This window comes from Hyalella azteca, unplaced genomic scaffold (assembly GCF_000764305.2).
Source record: "Hyalella azteca isolate HAZT.00-mixed unplaced genomic scaffold, Hazt_2.0.2 contig2164, whole genome shotgun sequence".
Lineage (NCBI taxonomy): Eukaryota > Metazoa > Arthropoda > Malacostraca > Amphipoda > Hyalellidae > Hyalella > Hyalella azteca.
In genome coordinates this window covers 22,807-48,948 of record NW_025932449.1, presented here as the reverse complement: position 1 = coordinate 48,948, position 26,142 = coordinate 22,807, and the positions used below count along the sequence as shown (strand labels likewise).

Genomic DNA, 26,142 nt, shown 5'->3' with positions numbered 1-26,142 from the left:
CATTTCTAATTCATGCTCTGCACCACGTCAGGACTCATCAAGTGGCGACGATAGTTCCTCGAGTGTTGGCTCTTCTACCTCGTCCGACGACGATGAGGTGGGAGACAGCGACAGCTCTGGCCCCCTGTACACATTACGCGCGCGCGTCTCGCAGCCGCTCAAGCAAAAATTCGAGACATTTGACGAGCTCATCGATGACGCTATTAGAGTGAGTGTAGTCTCTTATTAAATTCTTGATTCTATTAAATTTTATACTATCTCTAGGCTTCTTTCGATTTGAAAAATAGTGAATGGGTGTGTAACCGTGTGTTTCTGTCCCTTCTATTTCTTCTGTAACTTTAAATTTTAATCCGTCGCTTTTTTATGTGGAATAATTGTGTAACTTTTTAGTTGTGTTTTACTGTTGGGAATTCAGTCAAATTTACAATTCGTGGATACTCGAGATTGTCAAGATCTTTGTGCCAAATTACAGTAACTCTAATGTTATTTTCTGGCTTGGTATTTGGGTAGAAGAACTTTTATTCTTTGTCATATTACACTGACATTGTTAACGTTGCTGCAGGACGAGATGGAGGCCGCAGCAGGAGCAGGTAACGCAGGACGTGGCAAGGACATCGGAAACATCCTACACGCGGAACGCCAGGACGAAGAAGCTTTTCAGGAGCCAGCAGACGATGACGCTGCAGACGAGGCAGACCGCATGAGCGTTGATGAAGAGGACGTGCAGCTAGCGGCCAAGAAGGAAACCAAGCATGTTGAGTTTGCAGATGATAAAGTTAATAATGACGAGGAGGTGAAGACTGAAACTAAAAACGATTTGCCGCACGAGACTGAACCGAAAGAAGATAAAGAAGAGGAGGTTGCTGAGAAGAAAGTGGACTGCAATAAGGATGGAACTGAAGACGATGAGGATGAAGTTGTTGCTCCTAAGCGCAAGAAGAAGGTTGTCCTCAAGGACAGTGAAGATGAAGGCGTAAGTGTTTTTCTGAGAATATCTCTTAATCTTATATCTCTGCATGCTGTAGAATATCTTTTTACTCTATATACCTACTTTCTTTCACATTGTGGAGGTGAGTACACTTATTATGAAGGGTAGGAGACCTTAAAAGAGACGATAACGTTTCGGTTCTGAAATCACTATATAAATACCTTGGAACATTATAGGTGCAGTTAAAATTTACCATTCAATATTTTTTAAATTTTATTATCTAATAGAGTTTGTAGACAAGTTCATAAAATTTTAACTGCATTGGTTTCTTTTATTAGTACGCAATTCTCGTTTTTTCGTAATTTGTTACAAATTTATCTTTTGACGTCTATAGCATTGAGTAATTATGACATCAGTCATTGAAGAGGCTTGGCAGTATATCTGTTTATGCATGAACAGGAGGACGACGGCGGCAACAGAGACTCTGACAAGTCGGCGTCAGAGTCTGACCAGGACGAGGAAGCGCCGAGAGGTCGCTCGAAGCATCGTCATCAGCAGGGACGCAACCGACGTGCGGCGTTCAGCTCGATGGCGGCCACCAAGAAGAAAAGGCGCCTTACTGACCTTGATGTTGATGAGGAGGATGACGATGATGACGAGGATTTCATGGGGTCCAGGTAAGATTTTTGTGTAGGAGTGGAGAATATTATTGTGCTGTTCAATTTTGTTCTTTAATAGAAATCTCTCGATTTTTCTGTCAATTATGAGTAATAATTTTTACAAATTTCATAGTAAGAGTTTGTATTTTTTTATCGCTTAGTTACTAGTTAAAACGCTTGAACGATGAGTTATAGCACTTGTGATTATTTTCTGTGCAATTACAATACTTAGTGTTGAAGTTTCTGACATTTTTCTGCCTGTCTCTCAGTCTTTAGTTTTTTCAAAATTTAAATGATAACGATATCAATGTTATTCAGCATGGAGGTTTCAATGAATATTTCTTCCGAATTTAACTTTTGATGACGATGTTGGTATTGCCCAGCAAGGCGGTCTTGAGTCAAATTTTACCAAATTCAAATCTCGATAACAATGTCGGCGTTGTTCAATATGGCATTATTCATGTTGTTCCCGAATTTAACCCTCTATGTGTGTGTTGTGCAGCATGGAAGAGGAAGACAGCGACCTGTCAGCAGCGTCGTCCTCTTCCCTGGCGACGGAGACCGAGACGGACGACAGCGACGTCGTGGGGCCGCTCAGGAGCCGCGTGCTGCCCTTGCGACGCTCCGCCAGGAACCGCCGGGGCGAGTCTTCTGATGAAGGTGACTGAAATTTGTATTCCATTAAAATATTGTATGTATTTTTTTTAATATTACAGATATTATATGCAATATTAAACCGTTGTAACATTTGTAGTCGTTCAACTTACAATACCTTATTTGTACGAATTTTGCTTTGACCTCAGAATTATTAATGACGTATATGTGCTTATTATGTTTCTTTGTTCAATATTTGCACCCAGCTTTATAACGCTGTTTGATATAAACCAGTAATTTAATGTGTTCAGATAGTGACCGAGGCCACCGCTACAAGAAGAAGAAAAGCAAGAAGAAGAAGAAGAAGCGCGATGTCTCCTCCAGCGAAGAAGAGTTCAGCTCTGACGACAGCGATTATGGCAGCAAGAAGACGTTAGTTCTTATTTGGCCTTAGATTCCCCTGGCTCATCAACGGGATCCTTTTCATGTGGTCTCACTGCCATAACTTTTCTTGTGTTCATAATCCTGTTGAAATAAGTTCTATCACCCAAGATTTGATTGAAAAAAAAACTTTTTTTATTCACGTTTCATATATGCTGTATAACTACAAAAACTCGTAAACTCTGGCTTTTTAACAGCCTTAAGTACGTCGTACAAATAACACATGGCATTATGGTCCTGATTATTTCCTAGATTTGGTCTAATGCCCGAGAGTAATTAAGAACACCGAACATTCTCGTCAAGATTTAATTTTTTTAAACAGGAAACGGAAAAAATCCACGACGCGGCGTCCTTCAAAAAAGCGTGGCGGCAAGAAGAAGTCTGGTGGGGCTAAGAAGAAGACTAGTAAGAAGGGCGGGGTCAAAGTCAAAGCGAAAACTAAAGAAGTCTCTGCTGATGGGGAAAAGCCTAAACCCAAACCGAAGGTGAAGTTACTTCCAAACTTGGGAATAGTTTGCTGATCATTGGGAATTATTAGTGCCTTTGATATTAGGCAGTCAAATGTGAAAAAGCTGATATTTACTTTTCTTCTCAGAAGTCCATGAACTGAAGACTTGTATACTTATATCGTGTCTCAATGATAGAACGTCGCAGAAGTAATGTGCAGCCGATTTGCTTTGTACTTGGTAATTGTATTACATTTCAAGTGGAATCTATAGATGTGTGTTGTGTGAGCAATATTCGCATAGATGCGAATCGTGTCTTTTGTTACAAAGGTGCGTTACTCGGCGCCCCCTGAGGATGACGAGGAAGCAGGGTCGCGACGACGCGTGACGAGAGGCCGGCAGGTGCATTACTTCGACCATCTCATGATGACGGAGGACGAGGAGGAGGAAGACGAGGTCTCTCATTTCAGGCTGCTCTTTTTATATTATATAATTTCGGGATAATACTTTCGCATGATGTGCATCTTGCAATTACCTGATCAAAACTTTGTAACAATGCTATATTGGAATCATCCTTGTTCGTGATATGCATCCAGCAATCACTTACTTGGCTTGATTAAACTAAAGTGATATCATGGCTCAAAAATATATTATATGAACAGCAAATTTTGTCTAGAACTCTAACGTGTATCTAACTACTCAACACGTACTTGTATATAGCAACAATGCCTATAAATTTTAAGTTGTGTCCAGAACCCCGGTATAAATGAATTTCGTTTGTAACTGCATCACAACTAATGAGATTCTGATGTGCCCAGACGCCCCGACGTGGCAAGGTGATGAAGGGGGAACGCGTGGAGAGCGACAGCAGCGACTACCAGGACTCCGGGGACGAGCGCATGAGGCGTCGAGGCGTTAGGGGCGGTCTTGGCAGAGGCAAAGTCATGCCTGATGAAGGTAATACAAATTTAAGTATGATTTCTGTTGATAAAGTATTATGCATTCTTGCTTGCTAACACGTGCTCATCAAGTTCAATATGTTTCTAGTCCTGATGAGTATCATAATATGATGCATTGTGTTCATTAAATCTGAAGTATTTTAAAAGCCTCACGAAGATCAAGGTGTTATTTGTGTGATCAATTCAGATCAGACAAGTTTTCAAATTATATATTTATAATTGAATTTTTATTATGGTTGATGGATCGTGTTATTAAAACAAAGATTATGACTTGACGCATGAAATTGTTATTACAGTTCAGTTGCTACTTTCAATGCAAATTGCACGTGAATTTCACTCGCTCAATTTCTTAAGTACTCAAGTTTTAGTAAAATACTCACCACTGTTCTTAGCAGCGGTAGTTTCAAGTGAATATTGCTCTCAGATATCACACGTCTGTCTTGCTTAATTTTAGTGAGGTTTCAAAAAGTTTTAATTTTCATGCAAATTATTCTATGCAGATGAAAGCGATGCAAAACCAACTCCGGAGAAGCCCAGCAAATCCAAAAAGAAATCAGTTGGGCCGCCCAAGAAAGACAAGCCACTTTCCGTCTTGAAGTCGGCCGAAAAATCGACTGTCCCCGCCAAGGCTTCTTCTGCCATTGTGAACACGGCGTCAGTTGACCAGTCTTCGTTGATGGCTGGTGAGCTGGTGAATCCCCCTGATAATTCTTCCTCTTCGTCAGCTGCGGCTGCTGCCATTGCGAGTGCCATAGTCGCCCAGGGAAGTACTCCTCAGTTACCAGCAAGCACAAGTATCTCTGCGGTGCCGCCGTCAGGATCTGCGAGTCCCGCCTCTATCATGACGGCGGCAGTTGAAGCCGCCACAAAGAATGCTGAAAAGTTGGCCTCGAGTGGAGGGCTAAAATCTCTTCCTCCTTCGCTCTCTGTACATCCCATTCTCCGAGGTATGGCACCTAGCACTGCCTTGGGGCCTTCTCTAGCAACCACTATGTCTTTAACTGCTCTTGCTGCTGCTGCTGCCACGCCTACGTCGAGTGGTTTACATCAGGGGCTTAGCCCCAGTCAGCGATGGCCACCTCATCTCAATACTTTGAATGCCCTTGCAGAAATATCTGGTCAGCGCCTTAGTGCTCCTGGAGCTCATGCTGGCTCTAATCCACCTCCGTACGCTAACTTGAATCATCCTAGTATTCCCCCTGCACTTTCTGTTATTAGGAAACCTGGTCCTTTCAGTCAACCTCCACATACTCTCGGCGCTCCACCTCTCACACTTGCCGGGTCTCAATATCAACCCGGAAGTCCTGGCAGAACATCTGTGGCTGAAGGTAAGGCTGGCAGCGGTAAAGGAAACAAAAGTTCTAGTCTAGCTCCTGAAATACCTCACTCAGCAAATATTCTTCTTGGTTCAGGGGGTGGTCCTGTCACATTACCAAGTTCTAAGCCTCTTAGTTCTGGTCAACATTCACCCGATCTCTCAAAAAGCGTTATTACGACCAACGTTGGACGAGCAGCCGCTTCATCGCCCACTCCCGTGAGTCTGTCATTAAGTTCAAGTCAGCCTGTGTCTACAACTGCTGCTGGGTCGAAGCCTCTCCCTACTGCAACTTTAATTCCAGGAGGACTCGGCTCCCCATACTCTCGGTTCCCCGAACATTTTCCCGGTCATTCCTCGTTTCCAGGCTATCCTCCTAGATTGCATGGGCCAGCTCGACACCCTCCCCCCTTGCACGCTGCCCCAGGTCGCGCGCCCCTACCTCCTAGCATGTACCCTGGCGTGCCCCATGGTGCTTACCCACCATTGCAGAGTCCTCATCATCCGGGGGTTCTGAGAGGACCTCATGACCTCTACAAGCCACCGCCTCACCCCAGCCATTCTTCCCCTAGCCATCATTCTCCTCACCCTCAACTGATGATGAAAAGTTATCCCGGCATGGAACATCTCAACTATCCCGGCTCCCCTGGCCGTCTTCATTCCCCCCACGAATCTCCTACCCCAAGTAGTCCTTTGGTTGGTGGTGAAGGCTCTGAAGAATTAGAAAGGGTAGGACCGCCCCTGAAACGCCCTGACCGAGTCGAACCAAGCGAGTTTAGCAGCGGACTCATGTCTTATTTTTCGAGCCAGCGTGAGGAAGACATGGAGTGAAACTTGGAAGTTTCCCGGTACCTGGCTACTCATGTCTATTATGTGAACACTACGTCGTGAATTAGGTTATTGTTGCTCCATATACTTCACATCTCCTTTGTACTTTGCAGCTTTTACTTTTTTAGTAGAAAATTTTTTATCTTTAACATGCTTAGTCTTAAAGAAATCCTGTACCTGCTACCTTGCATTTTATGTTTGAACATTTTTAAATGCTTGTTTCGACGCTTTCTCGCGGTTTTACTCCTATGTTGTGCATTTTGTTGGATTGTTATATTTTACCCAGTTTTTCATTCATTCGGATCCAATGAACTACGGTTGAATCTTCTCTTCAGGATATATCTGTCTACTCCCGTGATAATTGTAAGCAATATTAATGAAAAACTAAGGCAATTGAAGTCGGGCTTTTTGTGCAGATTATTTTACGCACATGCCTAATTTTTTAGCAAGAATATTTGTGTAATCAGTCAAAAACATGCTGTCAAATTAATTTTAATTAAAGAGCGAGACAATTATTGCCGAGTTTTATCGAGTTGTTAAAATAACACATTTGCAATTTCGATCGTTCGTCGAATTTTATAGCTGACATCTGTGAATATTAAGCCCACAAAAATGTTTGTAAATCACTAAGTATATTAATTATTACTTTAATGATTTACTAAAGATGAGTTAACCTCCTAGAGACTTCTGGCTCAATGAAGTTGATGGATTATTTATTGAACAAATATAAAAATATTCCTTGACCTTGATGTAAACTCAAGAACCCGACCACATTCATATGTATGAATTTTTACAAATGTAAATTATACCGACTGGCTATTGCTAAGTCCTTAATATTATTAATAATTGCATTCGTTTGTTGTTTTGATCAATCAAGACGATGACACTAGATGTTAGACAACGATTGCATGGTTGCGTGAATCTCTTCTTGTTAATAGGCCTTACTTAACCCAGAGACGTGATCCAGAGTGATTGCCGAGCCAAAATGAATCGTATCTGAGGGTGGCTGCCGCACCAATATGTTGATGCTTTTCTCCAAACCACTCTGTCGCAAATTCGTGCTTTAACAATGTTTTTATATATTAATTTGATAGGTATTTCTTCATTTTATCCGGTTTTAGGTGATATTACACCTCATAAATATGAATTCATTGTTTTAAATTGTGCCGTATAATACAATTTCATTTCATTTTAACTGCTAAATAATATTGATAATCTAAAGATGTGTAGCTGTCTAATGCTGTATATTCTGTATATATTATTGAAGGCATTACGCGTGATGATGTGATGCGTCGTTAGCAGCCATTGTTCCCTCTAACATTTGAATGATTCTCGCCGCCTATGCCAGACAAGTCTCATGACAAGTTGTTGTTGAAATTAATATTAAATTTTTGCCATCGTTATCATATTTCTTAAAAGTTATGTTATTTTCTTGCATCATTTTATTTAAAAAATTATTCTATATTGAAATTTTGATAGCGTGAATAAATTGCTTGCTCTTAGTTGGACTATTGTCAGTGTTTTTTGAGCTAATTTTGAGGCCATTCATTTTCTATCTATGTATTTAAACCTTTTGCTAATAAATTATTAATTTGTTGAGATTTCCAGCATTGAGAAAAACAAATGACTTTATATGGGAGGAAGTTGACCATGAAAGAGGCTTTGGATTGTAGGTTTGCCAGGATATTGTTTTTAAATGTAGGCAGCTCTGCAATGGATGCCGTAATAGCGTAGTTTAGATGTAGCTGAGTATCGAAGGTTGTTCTTAAGCTTTAGGCTCATCGCTGATAGTTGGTATCATAGTTTCTTCTGTAAATAGTTCTATTCACTTGGATGCGCTTTCAAGGATATAAATACGATATTTTAATTTTTTATCCATCGAATTACATGATGCTTGTACATTGCTTCATTGAAATTTACTTGTATCATGAAATGAAATAAAGTGAATAACGATGGGAGCTTCTCTTAACCCTATCTGTGAATTGATGATGCCGTTTCAAATTGTAATTTGCATTGAAGCGCATTAGAAGTTACCCGATTTCTGTGCCATCCCATTTGAACGTGTCAATTTGGTTTTTATTTTTGTGCATTTAAATTTGAAGTGATTTGCTGTTGAACTGGCGCTTCGAAAAAAATTTTCATCTCAAATTATTTATTCGTATATGTGAAATAGATTTTGTGCAGTGGAAGAAATTTGTTATTTTTTGTTCAAAGTTGTGGGAAACATTTCCTTTCATGAAACTGTGCGACGATGGGCCGTTCTATCATTTGCACGGCTTGTTTGCCGGGCGAATCGTATTGCTAGTGCAGCATTGGTAATTTTAGAGAAGTGTGCTAAATACATTTGTTGTTCGTTTTTTATCAACATTCTCTCTCTGCTCGCGTAATTTTTGTTTTGTCTATTGTAGAATTTGCGAGGGCCGGTTAATAGTCAAGTTATGTAGGCAAGTTTTTTTTAATTCTCTCTCTCGTGTGGGTGGCCGTCTCGTTACATCCAGTTTGTTCCAGTGACTTTGCGATCGCGGCAATTGAGACGCGTGTTGCTGACGATCAAACTTCAGACTCTCCAAAAAAGCATAATTCTGTTAATTCGAATCCGATTTCATCGTCGTTATCGATGTGTGTAATTTTACTCACAACACACCGCGGCGAGCGTTTTCGCCCCCCTTTTTTTAGTTCATTTACACTTGATGTGACGAAAGTGTTTTTCTGAAGAGCTCCTACATTAAATACAGCTGTGTAAAGGGTGTGAAGTGCTCCGCTTTGTTAAGAATAATAAACAGATAGCTCACCGATATAATAATAAACATGGAAGCAACGTTAAAGTTACGCTATAAAATACTGTATGTGTGAGACTTTCGTTGAAAATATTTGAAGCTCAGGTTTAAAATGACGAAAAGTTTTCTATAACTATTGAAAAGTCAGTTGATATTGCAAATAAACACATAGGACTGATGCGTTCTGTCTTATTACGTCAGGCAGAATATATGAAGCTGTTTGTCGCTCTAGTGCCCTCAGAGTTAAAAAATCGAAGTAAACAAAATAAATATAGACCACTCCCCCTGGAGCATAGTGTAGATTTATAGCTTCATATTTTATTTGGTGCATATACTTATAGGTTTTATTTGACGAAGTTATACTAGCAAAATGTGTAATGAAAAATGTCACAAAATTTCATTTCAAAATTTTGTCCTGAAGCAGTTCAAATTAAGCACAATATTCAACGCCTGCTCACACTAATATATTTTTCTATATTATAATATGCTACTAAAATGCTCTCCGCTGCACAACCGAAATCAATACCGAATCGACATAATCACGCGGACGCACCAAATTGACTCTACTGTATATTCGTTTTCATTCATTCTAATATACTAAACACACTAAGGAATTGCAAAATCAGGTACATGCAGAGACTCCAGTGTTTTTGTTTTAACTGCTCGTCAAAATTTAATAATCAAGGATATCATAAACAAGTTTCAAAATTGGAAGCAAATTTAGCTGTTCCTAAAATATAACCTCTGGCATCAGGTTTAGCCAGTTCTGATCACCGTTCACCGGGCTCCGTGCAGGACGGCTAATCGAGATTACAGAAAACTTCACAATGCTGCGATCAGCGTTTGTAAAAATTAGCGGTGGAGTAAAAAATTCTTTTCTGCACAATTCAAGTCGCCTAACTGCAGGTTGGTTTAGATTCGTCCTATGAATATATTTCCATCGTATCATCTAGTACTTCGATTTTATGAAATACCTAAGAATCGATATTGAATGACTAGCCTGGGTAGGTAGGCCTATATTTGAAAAATTCATTCTGCACTCATTCATTCTCCAAAATTACCTACCTACTAAATGGTATTTCATTTATGCCAATTGTTATGCCTACTTGACTCTTGAGTAATAAGTAAGATAACTATGCTTGCCAGCTTGCCTTAAATAAAATAGGCCTAATCACAAATACAAAGTAAACCCTGTTAAAATTGTTTATGACTTTATCTAGGTAGGTATAGCCAGGCTAGGTATCCTAGAGGCAGAGCTGTTTACCTAATTGAGGCCTTTTAGTTTAGTTTTAGACATCTTAGTTGTTAAAGATAGTTAAAATTGGCCCAGCTATTTAATTTGCAGTTTAACAATCTAGGCTAATTAAATATTAAATTATTAATTCATCTTGATTCCCTGTGTTTTGGTTGATAAATTGAATCTTAGGTATTCTAATTATTAGGTAGCCTACAACTATAAGCCAGTTAAATTTCATTGAACGCATGGAACTAAAACAAAGCTTAATATAAAGGAAAAACTAGAGAAGTGACGGAATTACCTACGATGTCGGAATATACCGCATTTACCCTACTCTTCTGGTCTACTTAAAAAGCTCAAAATTGAACTTGAGGAAGAATAAAAAATATACTCTCTTTTTTGCCACTATTCATGCACGATGATGCACGCATCGCACAAAATGCCTGTAAACCTGACCTATTTCACCCTTTCTAGATTCATAAATAAATAATAAAATAAATGCAATAAAATTATCATGTAGCACATTCATTAAAAGTAGAGCAGAACTGCAAATACCCGGTCAAGCTGGTACAAGCCCAAGGGCATTGTGAGTGAATAGTTTCTTTTTAATTTGGTAAAGATCACTTTTGATTTGGTAAAGATCACTTTTGATTTTATAAACTTGTGCAGGAAAACATGCTATGAAACTTTGTTCTGTAAGTTTGTTGTAAGTGTAAGTGTTTGTTGTAAGTGTGTAAGTGTTGTAAGTGTAAGTTTGTGAATTGTACACGTTCGATTGATATATTAATTGACAATTGCAAAAAATCCCTCAATGCTGAGTTTACTCTAAATTAGGAATCAAAATGAAATCCAGAGTAGAGCGGATGCAGATAGGAAAGGAATGAACGTCTCCTCTATGACAAACAAGCGCATCTATTTGGAAAGGATAGAATGAGTTCGACTTCTAAATCTGATCATCGAAAGTGAAGTGTTGAACTTGAATGATGGTGTTGTTGACTTGTTGTTGCCAGTAGTACATTTTCAACTGGCGCCATGTGTGGTTGTCGATGCCTGCGCTGCCAGTCCCAAACTTGCATTGTTGTCTTAGCAGAGCAGAACCTACTAATGTTGGATCCAGAGATATGTAAAAACAAATTTTGTAAATGTAAATTTATTTATAAACTAAGTTATATTTTGACAGCTTACCATTGGCATTCATTAAATTGTGAAGCAATGCATGTGCTTAAATTGCCTTCAGGAATTGTATGTTGACCCTAGAAAAAGACATGTTATCAATTGCCACTATGTATGGTAGTAAATAGTAAGGGCTTGCGGAGTCATAGAGAAGGTCAACAATCTTTCATTGCCTCCATTCATTCATTGCCTCCATTGCCTCAGTCTTTCATTTGCCTCCATGAGAGATTTTTTAATTTTAAAAATTTTTAATCATTTTAAAAATTTTTAATCATTTTAAAAATTTAAAATTTTAATTCTTGCTTGCGCCATGCCATAAGGGGCAAGCAAGACTTTGTTGACCTTCCACACTTCCCAGACCTTAGATACACCAGAATCTAAATTTTAAAACATCCAGACTATTAACTTGAATTAGTTGAATAGGATATGAAACAGAATCTCAATTTGAACAAGCAGTTGCCTAAAAATATTTTTTTTTCTTGCCCCTATGATTGAACCACAACTGTATATCTGTAATATCATGTTTAGGCAAAATCCAGCTGCCCAGATTGTGCATTTTTGTTGACAACTAGATAGGAGGTATATAGTTCATCTAGCAAAAATGTTGCAGCTCTGAAAAAGCTGGTTGTGGATTGAAAGATAGATAGAATAAAGATAGGAAGATATTCCATGCCTGATGCCAAGTGGTGTAAACCTCTCCCCACCATGGTCCTCAATTTTCTCCAAATTTTACTTGTAGATTAGGTGAGAATTATCAGGTAGAAGGTGAATTAAGGTGCAAAATTGTTTCTTGAAATTTCAGGGCTCTAGCTCTAGCTATCAAATGCAACAAATTTTGACCTATCATTAAACTGCAATCATTTCCTTGCACATAAAGATGTTGACTTGAACTTGTAACCAAGCTTCAAGTTTGTGCTGGACATATCACTGCTGTATTTGCAACTATCCAGGCTCTATAGCCACCTTCCCCTTTTGCTTTTTGTTTCTTTCGAAGTTTATCCTAAAATCTATCATTTTTAGTGCATTTTCTCATATGGATAATAAGTTGCTATAGTGCTCGCCATGTCTGTCTGATTGTCTGTCTGTCTGTGACTTCACATTTTTGTCAATAAGAAAATGCCCTCTCTGTCACTCACTGCAGTGAGTACTGAGTTATATGTTTTATATCAATTGAAGCATTATTAATTGAAGGAGGTATATAATGAGCTCAGATCATCATGATCATGTGAGAAAATTTATTGTATATACTAATTTCTTCTGTTACAGCCTAGGTATTAATCACAAGCTTCTGAAGATATTTTTAAAACTAGATCTCAACAGCTAGGTATTTTGTGAAATTGAAAACAATAGAATCTAAAAATAATTTAGTTTCATGCTTTGCAAAGATTCTGCGGCATCATAACCATCATAAACAATTGAAAACATTTAACGTTCCTCCTAAATAATACCATTTGCCATAAATGTGTTTATTTTAATAACTTTATTTTTCCAGTTAGCAGCTCAAGATGCATGTCATCCCATGGACCTACAGAAACTGATGAAGAATTTGATGCTCGCTATGTTGCATATTTCAACAAGAAAGATCTTGATGGCTGGGAATTGAGAAAGGTAGGTTGCCTGAAAACTGCTTTTCTAATCAGTCTCTCTTTTTTTCAGCATTTTTTCTTACTTCACATGTACACACACTTCAGTTACCATTTTAAATGATTAATTACATGACAGAACGGTTTGTCTGAACTTAATGTATCACAATGATTTTCAAAGAGCCATCGAGGCACCTTGTAGGTAGACATTTAATAAGGTTCCCATTCTGTAACTAGGCAGGAACTACTAAAATAATGGTTGGAATACAAAACATATGTAAGATGAACCAACATCTTACGTGGGTAGACGGTCTTAAGTGATGCAAGGGAATGTTCATTCATTTAAGAGTCAGTATAAAGCAATCAGAACAAACTCATTTATAAGTTCAATAGCATAGCCTAAAAACAGAGAACAAAATCACATTGCCTCAAGCAATACCGGTACCGTATATGCGACACATAAAATGACCTGGAAAAGATGAAATTTGCTAATAAGATAGGAATCTTATTTGCAAATCAGTTTGATAATTAGTAGTAAATGATTGTTCCCAATGATTGAGATACAAACAATGTAATAACCCCTGTAGATGTGTTATATGCAGAGTAACACATGCCATGTGGAGTGAAGATTTAAAAGCTTAAATCTAATTATCCTGCAAAATAGTTGAGTTGGGAAAGGGTCTTGTTGCAACCGTCAAAGAGTCCTTGTCTGCTTTCGTCAGTCTTTCGGGAACACCGTGCCATATGCTCCCAAATCTGCCCATACATGCCTTTTTATCAATCTTGCAACACATCAGATGCGTCTGCATTGATTATTACTTGACTCTCCTATGAGCCTTCATTGAAGAAGACGTACTTGTTACTAGGATAAGTAAACGTTTACTTATTCATTGACTATTAAATCTTGCCGATCTGATTACCTGGTATCTCTATATGTTAATTAGGATTTTTTAATCGTGTTTGTTCTTAATTGTATTCAATTAATTAAAATAGTACCTTATATATTTTCAAAAGACAGGAGAAGGCTATTTTCGTCGGCAATGATTTTTCTCTTTTCGATTTAATTCCTAGCTGGAGTATTTTTACAAATCATAATTCTGACACAGGCCATAAATGATCTCATCGGCATGGACTTGATACCCGAGCCAAAGATAATCATCGCTGCAATGCACGCGTGTCGTCGCCTCAACGACTACGCCGTAACCACGCGCTTCCTTGAGGCCATCAAAGCCAAGTGCGGACATCACGAGAAGGTCATTTACCCGTACATTTTGCAGGTGCGTTCACTGTCGCCTATATTTACTATGTTTCTCAGTGCGTTTGATTGTACAATTTGACTTCCGTCATGCAGCAAAAATTTAAAATATTTTGGGGCTGGCAGCTGGCTGTATGTTTGCTTCTTGCTGAGGAGAGGTCTAATTACTTTCCAATTGGCGCAATTTATAACAAATTTCATTTCATGGTTGGATTTTCTCGTGGATTAATTGAATAATATAAGCAAGAAATCTGCATATCCTTGTTGTGGATTAAGAGTTGAAAATCCAGCAGAATGAACAATATAATTTTTTTACGTTGCTAAATTATAATTAAAATTTTACGTTGCTAAATTAAAGACAATGCATGAATCAGTTGACAGAATTAATTTTGAAAATTTACAAAATTATTGAATATTGAAAAAATTTAAAATATTTTTTTTTTATATATTTTAAAATAAGATTAAATATTCATTGTACATGTGTAACATCAAAGACAATAGATTCTTTAGAAGTGTTGTGTTTTTAAAAAGTAATTTTTAAACGCACATTATTTATTATTACAGCAGTTGGATATCAACCATAGTACTGATCATGTGGTGTATTCTGCGTGCACGGTTTTCAAGCAGCACCAATTTAATAAACAAAAAATAATTTAATAATTTAATCGTGCATTTCTCCAGGAAATTCAGCCTACCCTCACTGAGCTGGGGATCAGCACACCAGAAGAATTAGGCTACGACAAGCCAGAGCTAGCACTCAAATCCGTCTATTAACAACCCCTTCACTATGCGAAAATGATTATGTGAATAAATAATGTTAATTATATGTCCTCGGTTTCAATTACAAAACCAAGTCATGTATATTACAGATGCAAATAACTCTAGGAATTGCACTAGGGAAAACTTATCTGAAACGCGATGTGCAAATTTATTATCAAGCACCAACAGCATTCCTTAACCAATTATCCTAAAATAGTCTCCTTGAAAATGTCTTGGTGGGGAATTTATGATTTTTGAATAAAAGTGTACAGATATGAATTACTTACTCTCTCCATCCAATGAAAATGGAAAGTTTAATACTAAATGATGGTTCTGAATATGTTGCTCTTCTTCGGAATATGAGACATAGTTCGTTAACGTTCTCGATCAACTCAAGTAGTAGATGGAAGGTTAATACAATTTTCTATCGTCAATTTATCTGCTGTCACTAACCATACTTTAAACTTTAAGTTAATGTTTTTGAGAAGACGCACGCTATTGGTACCGGGAAACTGCCTATCATGGGACTTGGCTCGAGATCTTCGGGATGGAAGACTAACAGCGGTCGTGGCAGCAGCAACGGGCGGCAGCCTGTTGAGCGTGCCGTCAGGCTGGAAAGGATTTGATTTAAGAAGTAATTGTTCCAAAACTTAGTACAAATATTTTACATGTGCGTTTGACAATGTCTAACTGGTAACAGACAAAAAATATTATACTTGTAAAATCTCCGGCATAACACAAAATAGTTTTTAATGATGACTACATCACTTCAACTTTGAGCCTCCTCTAGCGACACGCTACAAATGTCCATTAATGGCTCTGAGCTGCAAATCTTCTAAGTAAACAGACCTGCACGTCTTCACCGTGAGGATCTGCTGGCGTTCGTCAGTTTGTAGCACCGCCAGCCAGTTCCCGAGCACATCTCTGCTCCAGCCCAGCGTAACATTCCTCTCCTCCGCCTCGCACTCCATGCTTCCAGAAATGTGATAAGCTTATTTTTCAGGACAGTGAAATTTATTTTTTTTTTTTCTGGAAAAGCTAAAAATAAAATTGGAAGCAAAAATTTGTGCTTTGGTGCTCTCTACGATGATTTATTTACAAACTAATTAGAAATATGACTTGCTTGATGCAAAACCGTATTACAATCAATTCTATAAATATTCAGAAAATTCTAAATAAAGCCTGCAATGTAAAAAATTAGAAATCCATTACTTAAAGTGTAATTAAAACGCTGAGGAATGAATGTTATCGGCAAGTTCCTCATTTGACTTTTCTGACATGGACTCGTTCACTGGTCGAGTAGTAAGACTAGGAAGGATCGATCAAGCGCCTCGTCAAAAAGCACCTTGGGTCGAGCGTCGGCAGTTGCATGGCCGCCTCCTGCACGCTGACGGTTGGCAGCAGCACGCCGGCGAGCGCCGTCCACATCTCGTTAACTTCTGCCTTGAACTTGGCCGCCACTTGTTCCGCCTCGGGTCTGAAATTTACAACGAACTATTTTCAACAAGTGAACTATTCTCAATCTAGTGTCGGCATCTGGTATTGTGTGATTTGTGTCGACTCAAAAATAGGTGGACATCATAGGAATTTATATATAGTTCAGAATAGAATAATAGTTATATTAAATCAATGGGCTTTTGCAAACAGGCTTTCGACACGAAAAAATATGAGAATGAGAAACGCATTATCCCCATAATCGTGTCCTGATATAATTTACAGGCGTAACATTGACGCGCCAAATATTGAGTTGTTTCCAATAGTTCAGTATATTTAACAAAATTCTCAGGACCGAGGACTCTTAAATCGTCGACTTTTCTTAATCGCGGTTTCAGCGTTTATTAGGCCGTAGGCCTGTCGCCGATTCTGAACATCGCAGAACATTCGCAGCATTTTGCGGGCTTGAACTCACAACTCACTGCTTCAATTTTGCTGTGCTTAACCTCCCGGCCTCCTCGCCGATTCTGACCAGAAACTGGCGCACAGAGCTGGGATCGAACCCGCGCCTCTCTGCGCCAATCTTGGTACTCTGAACTTTAAAAACTGGGCCACCCCAGAATAAATGAGAATATCAGTCACCTCGAAAGTAAAGCAAGCCGAGGTATTTTGGATAGGATACGACGCTAGTAAAACCTGCATTGAGAAAGGCTCCGTGTTGAGACATAGAAAATAGATACAGACTATAAGCCGCACTAAAAAATCCTAGCACAATAAGCGGCGCAATTGTTGTAAGGTCCCTGGAAACTAGGCTGGTGAGAAGCATCATCTCTCTCCTTAAATTAAAAGAAGCAGATGTTAGTACTTAGGATAGTTGTGATCCAGCAGGCAAAACGATCGTCGTGTAGGCGGGGTTCCCGCACACGGAGGAGCCTTGCGTAGGTGGGCAGGCAAACGTCTGATCAACTCCTCCACCGACGTCGCCATCGCCAACTCCTGCCCCACTGCAGAAATGTTGCCACCAGCGACTGCGTAAAATGAAATACATAGAAGACGTGCAGGATTTTATTTGCCCATAGTCATGAAACAGCGACTATAATGAATTATAACATGGAACAATTTGCTTCGAATTGTGTGAGCGAACGTGCAATTCAATGTTACCATAATGCATAATCATTGAATGGATAGTTTTGATTTTGTGCGGCAGGTCTTTTTCACACGTTTTTTGTTATAAATCAATCAAAAATTTTAAAGCAAATAAAATCTAATTAAATTTACTTGACACTTTATTTACATCTGCATTCATCATAATGAGAATTTTTTCACATTTCCATTTACAGATTAGTATTCTAATAAGCAAAACAGGTTTCTTGTGACCGACACCAAGCGTTGGCTGATAACGAAATATGTACCAAATCTTGTTCTAACCATTGAGACCAATGGGAAGAGAACCAGAAACATCCACTCTTTGAGGTTGAGGAGAGGCTCGTCCATTGAAAGGATCCGGCTCCGAATTTTGAGGTACGGGTGTTTGCCGCAAGGTGTTGTTTGAGTCACGAAATATATCCGAGTTTGCCTCAGCATCTCCCACTAACTCTCTTCGGGGCAAGTCACTCAATTCAGAGGCATTGTCTAATAAAATCACTGATTTGACTTCATTTTGAGAAAATAGTTCTGCGTTTCCCGCTGGTAAGGTCGTTAATACTGCATCCGAGAGAGGAAGGACCGTTGCATCGGCGATCACATCAGTAAAGTTGGCTGTCTCAGTTACCGGGAACGTACGAGTTTCAGCAGCATCGTTGATTAAACTTTGTACGCTCACGACGGACGGTATTTCCTGGTATTGGATGTCGTGTGGGATGATGTGCACTGCGTCTCTCTCCGATCGCTCACGACGGACGGTATTTCCTGGTATTGGATGTCGTGTGGGGTGATGTGCACTGCGTCTCTCTCCGAGGAAACTTCGACGATCTGATAACAAATTATAATCAAGTCATTCATGCGTCATGTTATAAACTTATATGTAATTACGCACATCAAAATTAAACCAGTCCCAAATAGAAAGGAAACGAATTTAAAAGTAGAGTGAAGTTCTTCTTACTTTCACAATTAATGAGTAAAACTATTTTTGGCCTGTGGACTTAGTAAATAAGAACCGTTTCCAGTGCAGTGGCGTTGCCCTTCCTTTTTTCGAGCGGGGTAAGAGTGTGGTTATCATCGTTGTGGTCAGTTCCAGGCTGCGTATTGAAGCTGTTCACGAGACTTGCGTGCTGAACCTCGGGCTCCTGCAGCCGATCAAACGGAAACCTGGGCTCCAAAGCTCCGAGTCCCTGGATCAAGCTGAAATCGAAGCAATAAATAGAGTTGTTGAAAGTTCAGCTTAATTTATAATTTGTATACAACAGAAAACGCTTCTGGCTTACAAATATAAATGCAAAAGAAAATGGTCTCTGACATAGAGAAACTATAATTTATCGAGCCCGATGACTGAATCGTCAGGTTATTACTAGTATTTCTTGTCCTTGAACATGTAAAAATACTATGATTTTAGGAATAAATAAATGTACTTAGTACACTCATGCACAGCGTATGAAAAGGCGCTAACAAATATTTTTTCATAATCAGATCAATATGATTTGAAACAAATCAAAATAGAATTAAATGGTTTAGCAAACAAAGTAACTTACGGTCGACCAACGACATTTCGAATCACGTTGTCCAGCGTTAAGTTTTCGACGTCAGTAAAAGACGGTCGAGGGTCGTCGTTCTTATTACTAGAGAGCGGGTTTTCCATGGTTCTAGGATTTGATGAAGTGGAGTGGAAGACAGGGCTGATGGTTGTGTAAAATGGCTGCTCGTGCTTGAAATCACGCGTTACCGAATTTACAATCTGAGGATTGAGTGTGAAAGGATGCTGGTTCGCTCCGGAGAGTGATGGTTTGGACGTGGGTGACTGAAATTTTCTTTCTGAATTGACTGAAGGGAATTCACTAAAAAAATGGGGTGAGAAATCAAAGCTGTCACGATCAGGTGGCGAAAGTTCGGTTGGAATGACAAATGGAGATGCAGTTACGGATTCTTTTTTGTCGTTCGAATTATGTTTCTGCAAATTATTCAAAAATGAAGCGAAAGAAGCCTTTTCAATTTCAGAGCTATCAAATTTAGGTTCAAAGTGAGAAAAGTTGGGAATGTTTGGCCTGAAGCTGCCATAATGCGACTGTGGATACGGAGGCTGAGGGGAGCTGTACGATGACACGCTAGCGTCAGTTAACGGACTGATATCGCTTTGTGCAGTGCCGTGGTGGTTCACGACTGGTCCGATCTTTTCAGACTCAGGAGATGGCGACCTGGATGTATAAGTAAATACATGGATTTGAAACATACATAGATTGAATATATAATTAGAGAATAAACATATTTCAGATAACATCAAGAGAATTCTGAACACATTATGTCATGCATATCAATTTTTTTGTGCATGGTAAGTTCGCCTTAACAGCCTGCCGAATATTTTATGGCAAAAGATTTTGCTGAGGTAGGAAGCAAGTGCAATGTGAGAATGTGAGAAAAACAAATGATTACCAGCCAAATTTACAAACCTAATGATGTATCAGTAATTAGGAAAAAATTAACAAATATTATTACAATCTGTTTTCCATCGCGAGTGAAGTTTAATTACCTCCCGTGCGGGGCAGGCTTGATGGACGAGGTCTGGTGACGGTAGATAGTAGATACCGGACCTACAATTAGATCAAATCTACCAATAAATCCGCAGTACATCATCATACCAACTCAATTCACGAAGTGAGGAGAGCTTAAACTAAATTGTATTGGGGTGTGCTTAATGTGCAAATAATTGAGCAATACATTAAGCACCAGGATATTCGAATCCAGTATTTCGAAAATGTGTTCTTTGCAAATAGTTTAGATGCTTGATAGCAAATAGATTTTAACATGATATATTTCTCGTAATAATTTTGCCTAACGACGAAAGTACCAATGAATTCATACCAAAACAATCTCCACGACGTAACGTAAACATCACGAAAAAATACCTGAATATTTCTATTAGATTTATAAAACTAGGAAGCGAATATTTTCAAGAAAGCACACACATTTGTCAAAACACAAATCACAAATGGTAATCTCTTCTGTGCATTCGTAAAGCCATTTTTAACCCACCTTTTAAGTCTGATGACCCCGAATTCGTGAGGTCGCCGACAGGAGATGACGTCAGCGAATCATGACTAGAAAATTTCGAACTTTTGTGGTTTTCCTGACCTCCAACAGGAATGGTGAATAGACTAGGCGAGCTAGAAACTCCAGAAATAAATGCCGAGTGACTGGTGGGGGAAATTGACGACTCGGTGGACACAGGTAGAGGAGAGAAATTTAACGGCGAAGTCGTAGAACTTTTGAAATTGAACTGATCCGATACGCTGCGGTCGAGAGGAGGAGGTGTAGAAAAGACTCCAGAGAATACTGTATCCGGTCTGTCCGCACCGTTAGTCATGATTGTCTCCAAGAATTGCTGCTTTGACCTGAGAGATACAACAAAACGATGATGCAAATTACTGGTCGTTATCTTATGACACCAAAACGAAGATGCAAATAATCTGATCTTGTATCTTATGATGAATATATTCATAGGTACAAATCTCATTTAAAAATATTTAAAGGTATGCAATACAATAGTAGAAATGGTACATTTTATAATCCATTTTACGATCGTTAGAAAAAGCAAATGCTACATAACTTGTAACTGCCATAAAATTGAAACTACTGGTATCTCAAAATTTCAACAGTTGAAATCAACCTTCGAGATCGGCACTAACATGTTCATCAGGCCCCTGAATTTTTCGTCAGGCAGTGCAAGAAGAAATTCAGCAAATTTAGTGTCGTCGCCAAAATTAGACTGAGAGGTTGAAGCATCATTTGCCAACCCAGTCAAGCTTGTATACTTCGAGCTGTCAAATTCTGGCTTGGATTGCGATAAGAACGACCTGCTAGGCAGAAAAAATCCAATAAAACAAAGATGCAAGAGGTTTGAATCAGAAATTATAAGTGAATGCGAAGTAACACGATAAACGTTAATCAATGAGGATAGCATGCATTACGATTTAGCTGCATTGCTATAGGATCTTTATAACAGTTTAAACTTTACAATTTATTGCACTTTCATATTATTGGGAAACTTAACAAAAAGCTATGCAATACCAGTAATATTTCCACATGCCAAAATCCATCTTAAATTTAAAAAGCGATTGTCACAGAATCTATCGACATTCACGGGTACTGCGGGTATTTAAACCATCACATCAACTACTACCAAAATTGTCTTAAGCAACGCAAATCATTCACGAAAAACGTAAAAGTAATTTGAAAACTTAAAATGTAAATTATACGCGTAAAATAATTTGAGTTATATGCCAGAATAATTCGCGCACCTTACGAAGTGAAGACGAGTAGCAAAATCTGCTTCTTGAGGTGAACTAGATGCATCTTTTTCTGAAATTTGACCATGCTTCTTGATTTGGTTTGAAATAGTATCACTGAAATCACTGGAGAATATTTTTTCAGGGATTTCACGAGCTTCTCCGCTGTCAATTTTAAAGGATGTTTCGTCGTTGGAATGCGAGTCAAGAGGATGGGTATCGCTCAGTTGCGATCTCCCAGCAACAGATCCACTTCTACCGAACTGGGCAGCAGCAATCGCTTGCTGGAGACCTCTGATGGCTGCGATTTCACGTAGTCTTTGGTTTAGAGCCAATCCTGCAGCAGCCCTTTGCTGCAAAACACCTATTGCCAAGGCCTCTGCAGCTGCCGCCGCTTGCAAGCGACGTTGAAGTGACAAATCCGGAGTACTCAAAGGCCCAGTATGCTCTGAGAAATGACTTTGGGGATCATAGACTATGGAAGGGCCTGAAGCGGGGAAGGTTTCATATACAACATTATGTACCACTTCCGGGGGTAGCTGTTGCTGCAGCGGAGGTTCGTTATTCAAAGATTCGTCTGTGTTAATATTCTGCGAAGGACGCTTTCGCAAATCGTCATCGTTATAAAAATGATCTTCTTTCTTCGCTGAATGATGTTCGATAGGATCGGTTGTGTAAATACTATCTTTGCTATACACCGAAGAATGATCATTTTCTTGTACAGGTGGAGAATTCTCTTTTTCGGAAAATCTGTCAGGTCTTCGGTCTATGTTATAAGTTTCAGGTGCAGTCGGACGATTTGGTGCTTCATAATAATAATCCAAGGGCGGCTTTCCCTTTTCATTTTTCTCTTCAGGATGAACCTGAACGTAAACTGGTACTTCTTCGAATATCAGTATTGGAGGTTTGCGTCCATTCTTGTGGCCACGTCGAACCCCGTATCTTGCATTTCGCTGATCGTCCTGCCATTGCACGTTTTTCGCTTCATCTCTAATAATAGACTCTCTATATCTAGTAGAAATCAACCTCCGATCTGGAGGCAACTCAAACTTACCGTTACTTTTTTGAGAATATTGATATTTTTCTGACTTAAAATCACTCGAGGTAAGAGGTCTGAAGTGGTCGGGTCTCCGGTTCGAGTCGCGAGAATCAAGACTGTCTGACCTACGTCGAGGCTCATCCCTCACAGGATAATGAACCTGGTCGGTTCCAAAATTGTCAGTGGAATAGTGACTGAACCTTTCATTGTCATTGAATCTGTTTGCTGATTCGCTGTGGCTGATGTCTGGATACTTCGATGGAACAAGGTTTGGTCTTTCTCGTTCGTCGAGGGCATCTCGTGAGTTGCCGAGAGCTGCACGTGGAACAAAGAGGGGAAGTCTTGCTTCTTTCTTGTTATTAACAATGACAACGGTGGACTTACTTGCAGGAGAGGGAGGTCTCAAGTCAATGGGCGCGTCTAAATCTACCTGAGGTTGACATCTTACAGCGAACAACACTGACAAATACATACAATAAAATCGAACAATCGGTACGAACATGGTGTGATTCTTCTTTATTCAATGTCACTTTCTATCATGTTGACGATAACAGGGGTCCTAATAATAATAGGCAATTCAATACAAAATAATGATAGAAACATTAAGGTCCTTTAAAAATCAAGCTGTAACAAGGGAGACAATTCTCTCAAAATGTTAGGGATTTTAACACAAGAACTCGCATTTGGAATAAAAAATAATCAACAAAACTGGAATACCCCTCACGAAAAACAGACAATAGTCACATAGAAAACTCTAATATAATTAAAAATAATTTCTAACATTTTATATACAATTCTGCATTAGAGTGCAGACAGATCAAGTCTGAACGGCTTTTGAGGAAATGTTGACTAAGTTCGTCACAATGCCTTCCCAACCTAACGTCTACAGAAATTTGTAACCTCTACGTTGAATTTGTGAAAATTCTGCGTTTCTCATGAAATCATCAAAAGACGGCCACACGTAGGCAACCACGATTGATCACGAATCTTCAGTTCATTTAATCGAGACCAAACGACGCCTGTTCCAGTTTCGGCACCCGCATTAGGCCGTGCATGTCTCCAGAAAACAATTCATTGACGACGCCGATCTGTAGTAGCCAGTCACAGGAAACACTAAATTACAATGTCTCGGAACTTTTCGGCCAAGCTCAATACTGGGCTTACAAGGCGTGACCTAGAAGCAGGTTCAGGAAAACGATTTGCAGGAATACATTAAAATTGGCAGACAAAATTCCAAATGAAGACGCAACAGTTGCCAATTCTAACAAGTAGTTTTGAAATTTAACCTTAGTTTGAAATGTTAATGAGGAACCGCATATTAAGTTTAATTAAACATATTTTTTAATTGAAAATATGTTTGACGGGGATTTTTTTTCCCGTCTTCATTTTAAGAAAATGAAGACGGGGATTTAGATTCCCTATAATTAAAAAATCACAGTAGATTTTGACGTCTTCAAACTAGATACATCTGTCTCAAATGGTGTGCGCACGTTATTAGATGTTCGATTCTGATAATCACCTCACAATTTACAATTGTCACTTAGTTTATGTAGCCAGCCAACAATAGAAACGATAGATTTCAAAAACAGAAATTAGAGATTTTGATATCAACATCTGAGTAACTTTCCGTTTTAATGAAATAATCGAACACAACAACACGAGTTTTCATAAATCATAACATTTTTTTTTTTTTTTTGAGACGCGCAGCGATTAGTGCAGTGCAGTGGCTGCTGTTTGGCGACTACATCTGGTGTGCCACTGGCGCTGCAGAATACAACACATAAAATAAACCAAATTGGGACAACGGGTAAAATTCATTTTAGGGAATTATGCAGAGCACATTCTTACTACTCGGGGTGTCAAACATTTGCACTATAATGCCACTGATACACATGCTCTCCGTATACAGTTAAATTAGTACAATTCATCTTAGTTAGGAAAAGAAGTTCAACGCTTGAAATTTCTTATTAATCGCCAGTGCTTTCTTGCGGCCTATTAACATTTAAAGAAACTGAAAGATTTAGGAGGGCTCAACGGGTGTAATCGGAGGCAGCTCCTATCTTATTTCCTTCCCTTAACGCAAAATTTTCCAACGTGATTCATATGAAGTTTCATCTATAATAATTTTAAAATCACCAGAATAGATAACGGGCTTCTAAATCAATTTCAAGAAAATGTCCTTTTGGATTGAATTTTTCACTTAGCCCCAAAATTTCCTTTATTACGATTTCATTCAATGTCATAGGAGTTCCTTTATACTTGAATTCACTTTGTACGATCACATTTGACGTTTCCGTTGTAAACTGAGAAGACAGATTCCCTATTCCTATCCGAAGCTGTACAGAGAAGATCAATCAACGACCTCACAGTGCGACAGTCAGGCTCCTACTGAACTGAACTCGTTAGTCGTTTCCCTGAACCGCTGAACGCGGGTTGCCGCTGGCTGCCTACAGGCATTACGCCTGAGTGCTGGACGTACTGCGATTCTAAACGGCTAAACAATAACCAAGTACTTCACAAATACGCCCATAACGATAATACCGACAGGACGATATTAATATTTCAAATCAAATCTTCATACAAAGCAGGTTATGAATGAAATAGTACATGAGAATGAATACTAACGATATAATCTCACCAGACGGGGGAATGAAAGAAGAAAAATTGATTTACGGTTAATCGTAATTTAATTCTTTAAAATATACTCAGAGAGGCCAATGAAATTAGCGTAACTTACTGAGTTTCCGGAACAACATACAGTCCAAACACTTTAGTCCTCTATTCATGACAAACATTTAGCGCTAAGTATCCTTGATCTCCAAGAAAAATTGTTCTTCTATAAAGCGAACTTCCTAACACTCGGGCGTGAATAGCATTTTCAACAGGAAACCTTGTCTCGTTGCTGCTCCACGGTCACTGGCTGGACGCTCATGTTTACCGAGTCATCCTTCACTTTTGTTTTGACGAAGGAAAACATTTTCCAAAGATCCTGGCACTCCGCACCGCGTCCATCAGCTGGCGTGAATTTCCAAATAGATGACCTCGCGTAACAAAAGACATCCTCCGCTATCTGCTTCCTCCCGCCATAAAAGCTTTTTTTTAATGCACTTTTGTTGCTGAATACAAAACAATGAAGAATTTAATAAAGTTTCGGAACATCGTGAGTGCAGCAAGGGTTCTCCGCTTGCGTAGCCTTGATCTAAACATCTGATGCTGAATGAATTATATGACACTCTTTGGTTATTGAAATGGTCCAGCTTTAAATGAATTCCTACAATAG

General features: G+C 38.9%; 3 protein-coding genes across 3 annotated transcripts; 2 read left to right on the top strand and 1 right to left on the bottom strand.

Moving 5' to 3' along the window:
• The first annotated feature begins 37 nt into the window (after window positions 1-37).
• On the top strand, window positions 38-7,590 carry LOC108670855 (arginine-glutamic acid dipeptide repeats protein-like). Its single transcript, XM_018158345.2, has 9 exons — window positions 38-208; window positions 563-973; window positions 1,388-1,605; window positions 2,090-2,247; window positions 2,493-2,613; window positions 2,945-3,107; window positions 3,399-3,524; window positions 3,887-4,025; window positions 4,528-7,590. Exons 2-9 carry the CDS (start codon window positions 569-571, stop codon window positions 6,171-6,173), a joined length of 2,976 nt encoding a protein of 991 aa, XP_018013834.1. The 5' UTR covers window positions 38-208; window positions 563-568; the 3' UTR covers window positions 6,174-7,590.
• A 2,046-nt stretch (window positions 7,591-9,636) lies between these two features.
• LOC108670857 (cytochrome c oxidase subunit 5A, mitochondrial) lies at window positions 9,637-15,233 on the top strand. Its single transcript, XM_018158347.2, has 4 exons — window positions 9,637-9,853; window positions 12,850-12,965; window positions 14,047-14,217; window positions 14,877-15,233. The coding sequence occupies exons 1-4, from the start codon at window positions 9,775-9,777 to the stop codon at window positions 14,967-14,969; spliced, it is 459 nt and encodes a 152-aa protein (XP_018013836.1). The 5' UTR covers window positions 9,637-9,774; the 3' UTR covers window positions 14,970-15,233.
• A 518-nt stretch (window positions 15,234-15,751) lies between these two features.
• On the bottom strand, window positions 15,752-23,506 carry LOC108670853. Its single transcript, XM_018158343.2, has 11 exons — window positions 21,836-23,506; window positions 21,224-21,391; window positions 20,571-20,929; window positions 20,068-20,128; window positions 19,076-19,735; window positions 18,545-18,728; window positions 18,211-18,359; window positions 17,817-17,986; window positions 17,314-17,416; window positions 16,300-16,431; window positions 15,752-15,926 (listed from the first exon to the last, which is right to left on the bottom strand). The coding sequence occupies exons 1-11, from the start codon at window positions 23,362-23,364 to the stop codon at window positions 15,752-15,754; spliced, it is 3,690 nt and encodes a 1,229-aa protein (XP_018013832.1). The 5' UTR covers window positions 23,365-23,506.
• Between the last annotated feature and the right edge of the window lie 2,636 nt (window positions 23,507-26,142).

What these genes read in the sequence shown, in the direction of transcription:
- LOC108670855 (XM_018158345.2), top strand. Translation starts at nt 569, where the DNA reads ATGGAGGCCGCAGCAGGAGCAGGTAACGCAGGACGTGGCAAGGACATC. An exon ending in GAGGATTTCATGGGGTCCAG is followed by an intron (nt 1,606 to 2,089) that starts GTAAGATTTTTG and finishes TGTGTTGTGCAG; the next exon opens with CATGGAAGAGGAAGACAGCG. An exon ending in GATTATGGCAGCAAGAAGAC is followed by an intron (nt 2,614 to 2,944) that starts GTTAGTTCTTAT and finishes TTTTTTAAACAG; the next exon opens with GAAACGGAAAAAATCCACGA.
- LOC108670857 (XM_018158347.2), top strand. Translation starts at nt 9,775, where the DNA reads ATGCTGCGATCAGCGTTTGTAAAAATTAGCGGTGGAGTAAAAAATTCT. An exon ending in TTCAAGTCGCCTAACTGCAG is followed by an intron (nt 9,854 to 12,849) that starts GTTGGTTTAGAT and finishes TTATTTTTCCAG; the next exon opens with TTAGCAGCTCAAGATGCATG. An exon ending in TTTACCCGTACATTTTGCAG is followed by an intron (nt 14,218 to 14,876) that starts GTGCGTTCACTG and finishes GCATTTCTCCAG; the next exon opens with GAAATTCAGCCTACCCTCAC.
- LOC108670853 (XM_018158343.2), bottom strand. Translation starts at nt 23,364, where the DNA reads ATGTTCGTACCGATTGTTCGATTTTATTGTATGTATTTGTCAGTGTTG. An exon ending in CACCTACGCAAGGCTCCTCC is followed by an intron (nt 16,432 to 17,313) that starts GTGTGCGGGAAC and finishes TGTAAATTTCAG; the next exon opens with ACCCGAGGCGGAACAAGTGG. An exon ending in CTGCCGACGCTCGACCCAAG is followed by an intron (nt 15,927 to 16,299) that starts GTGCTTTTTGAC and finishes CATTTCTGGAAG; the next exon opens with CATGGAGTGCGAGGCGGAGG.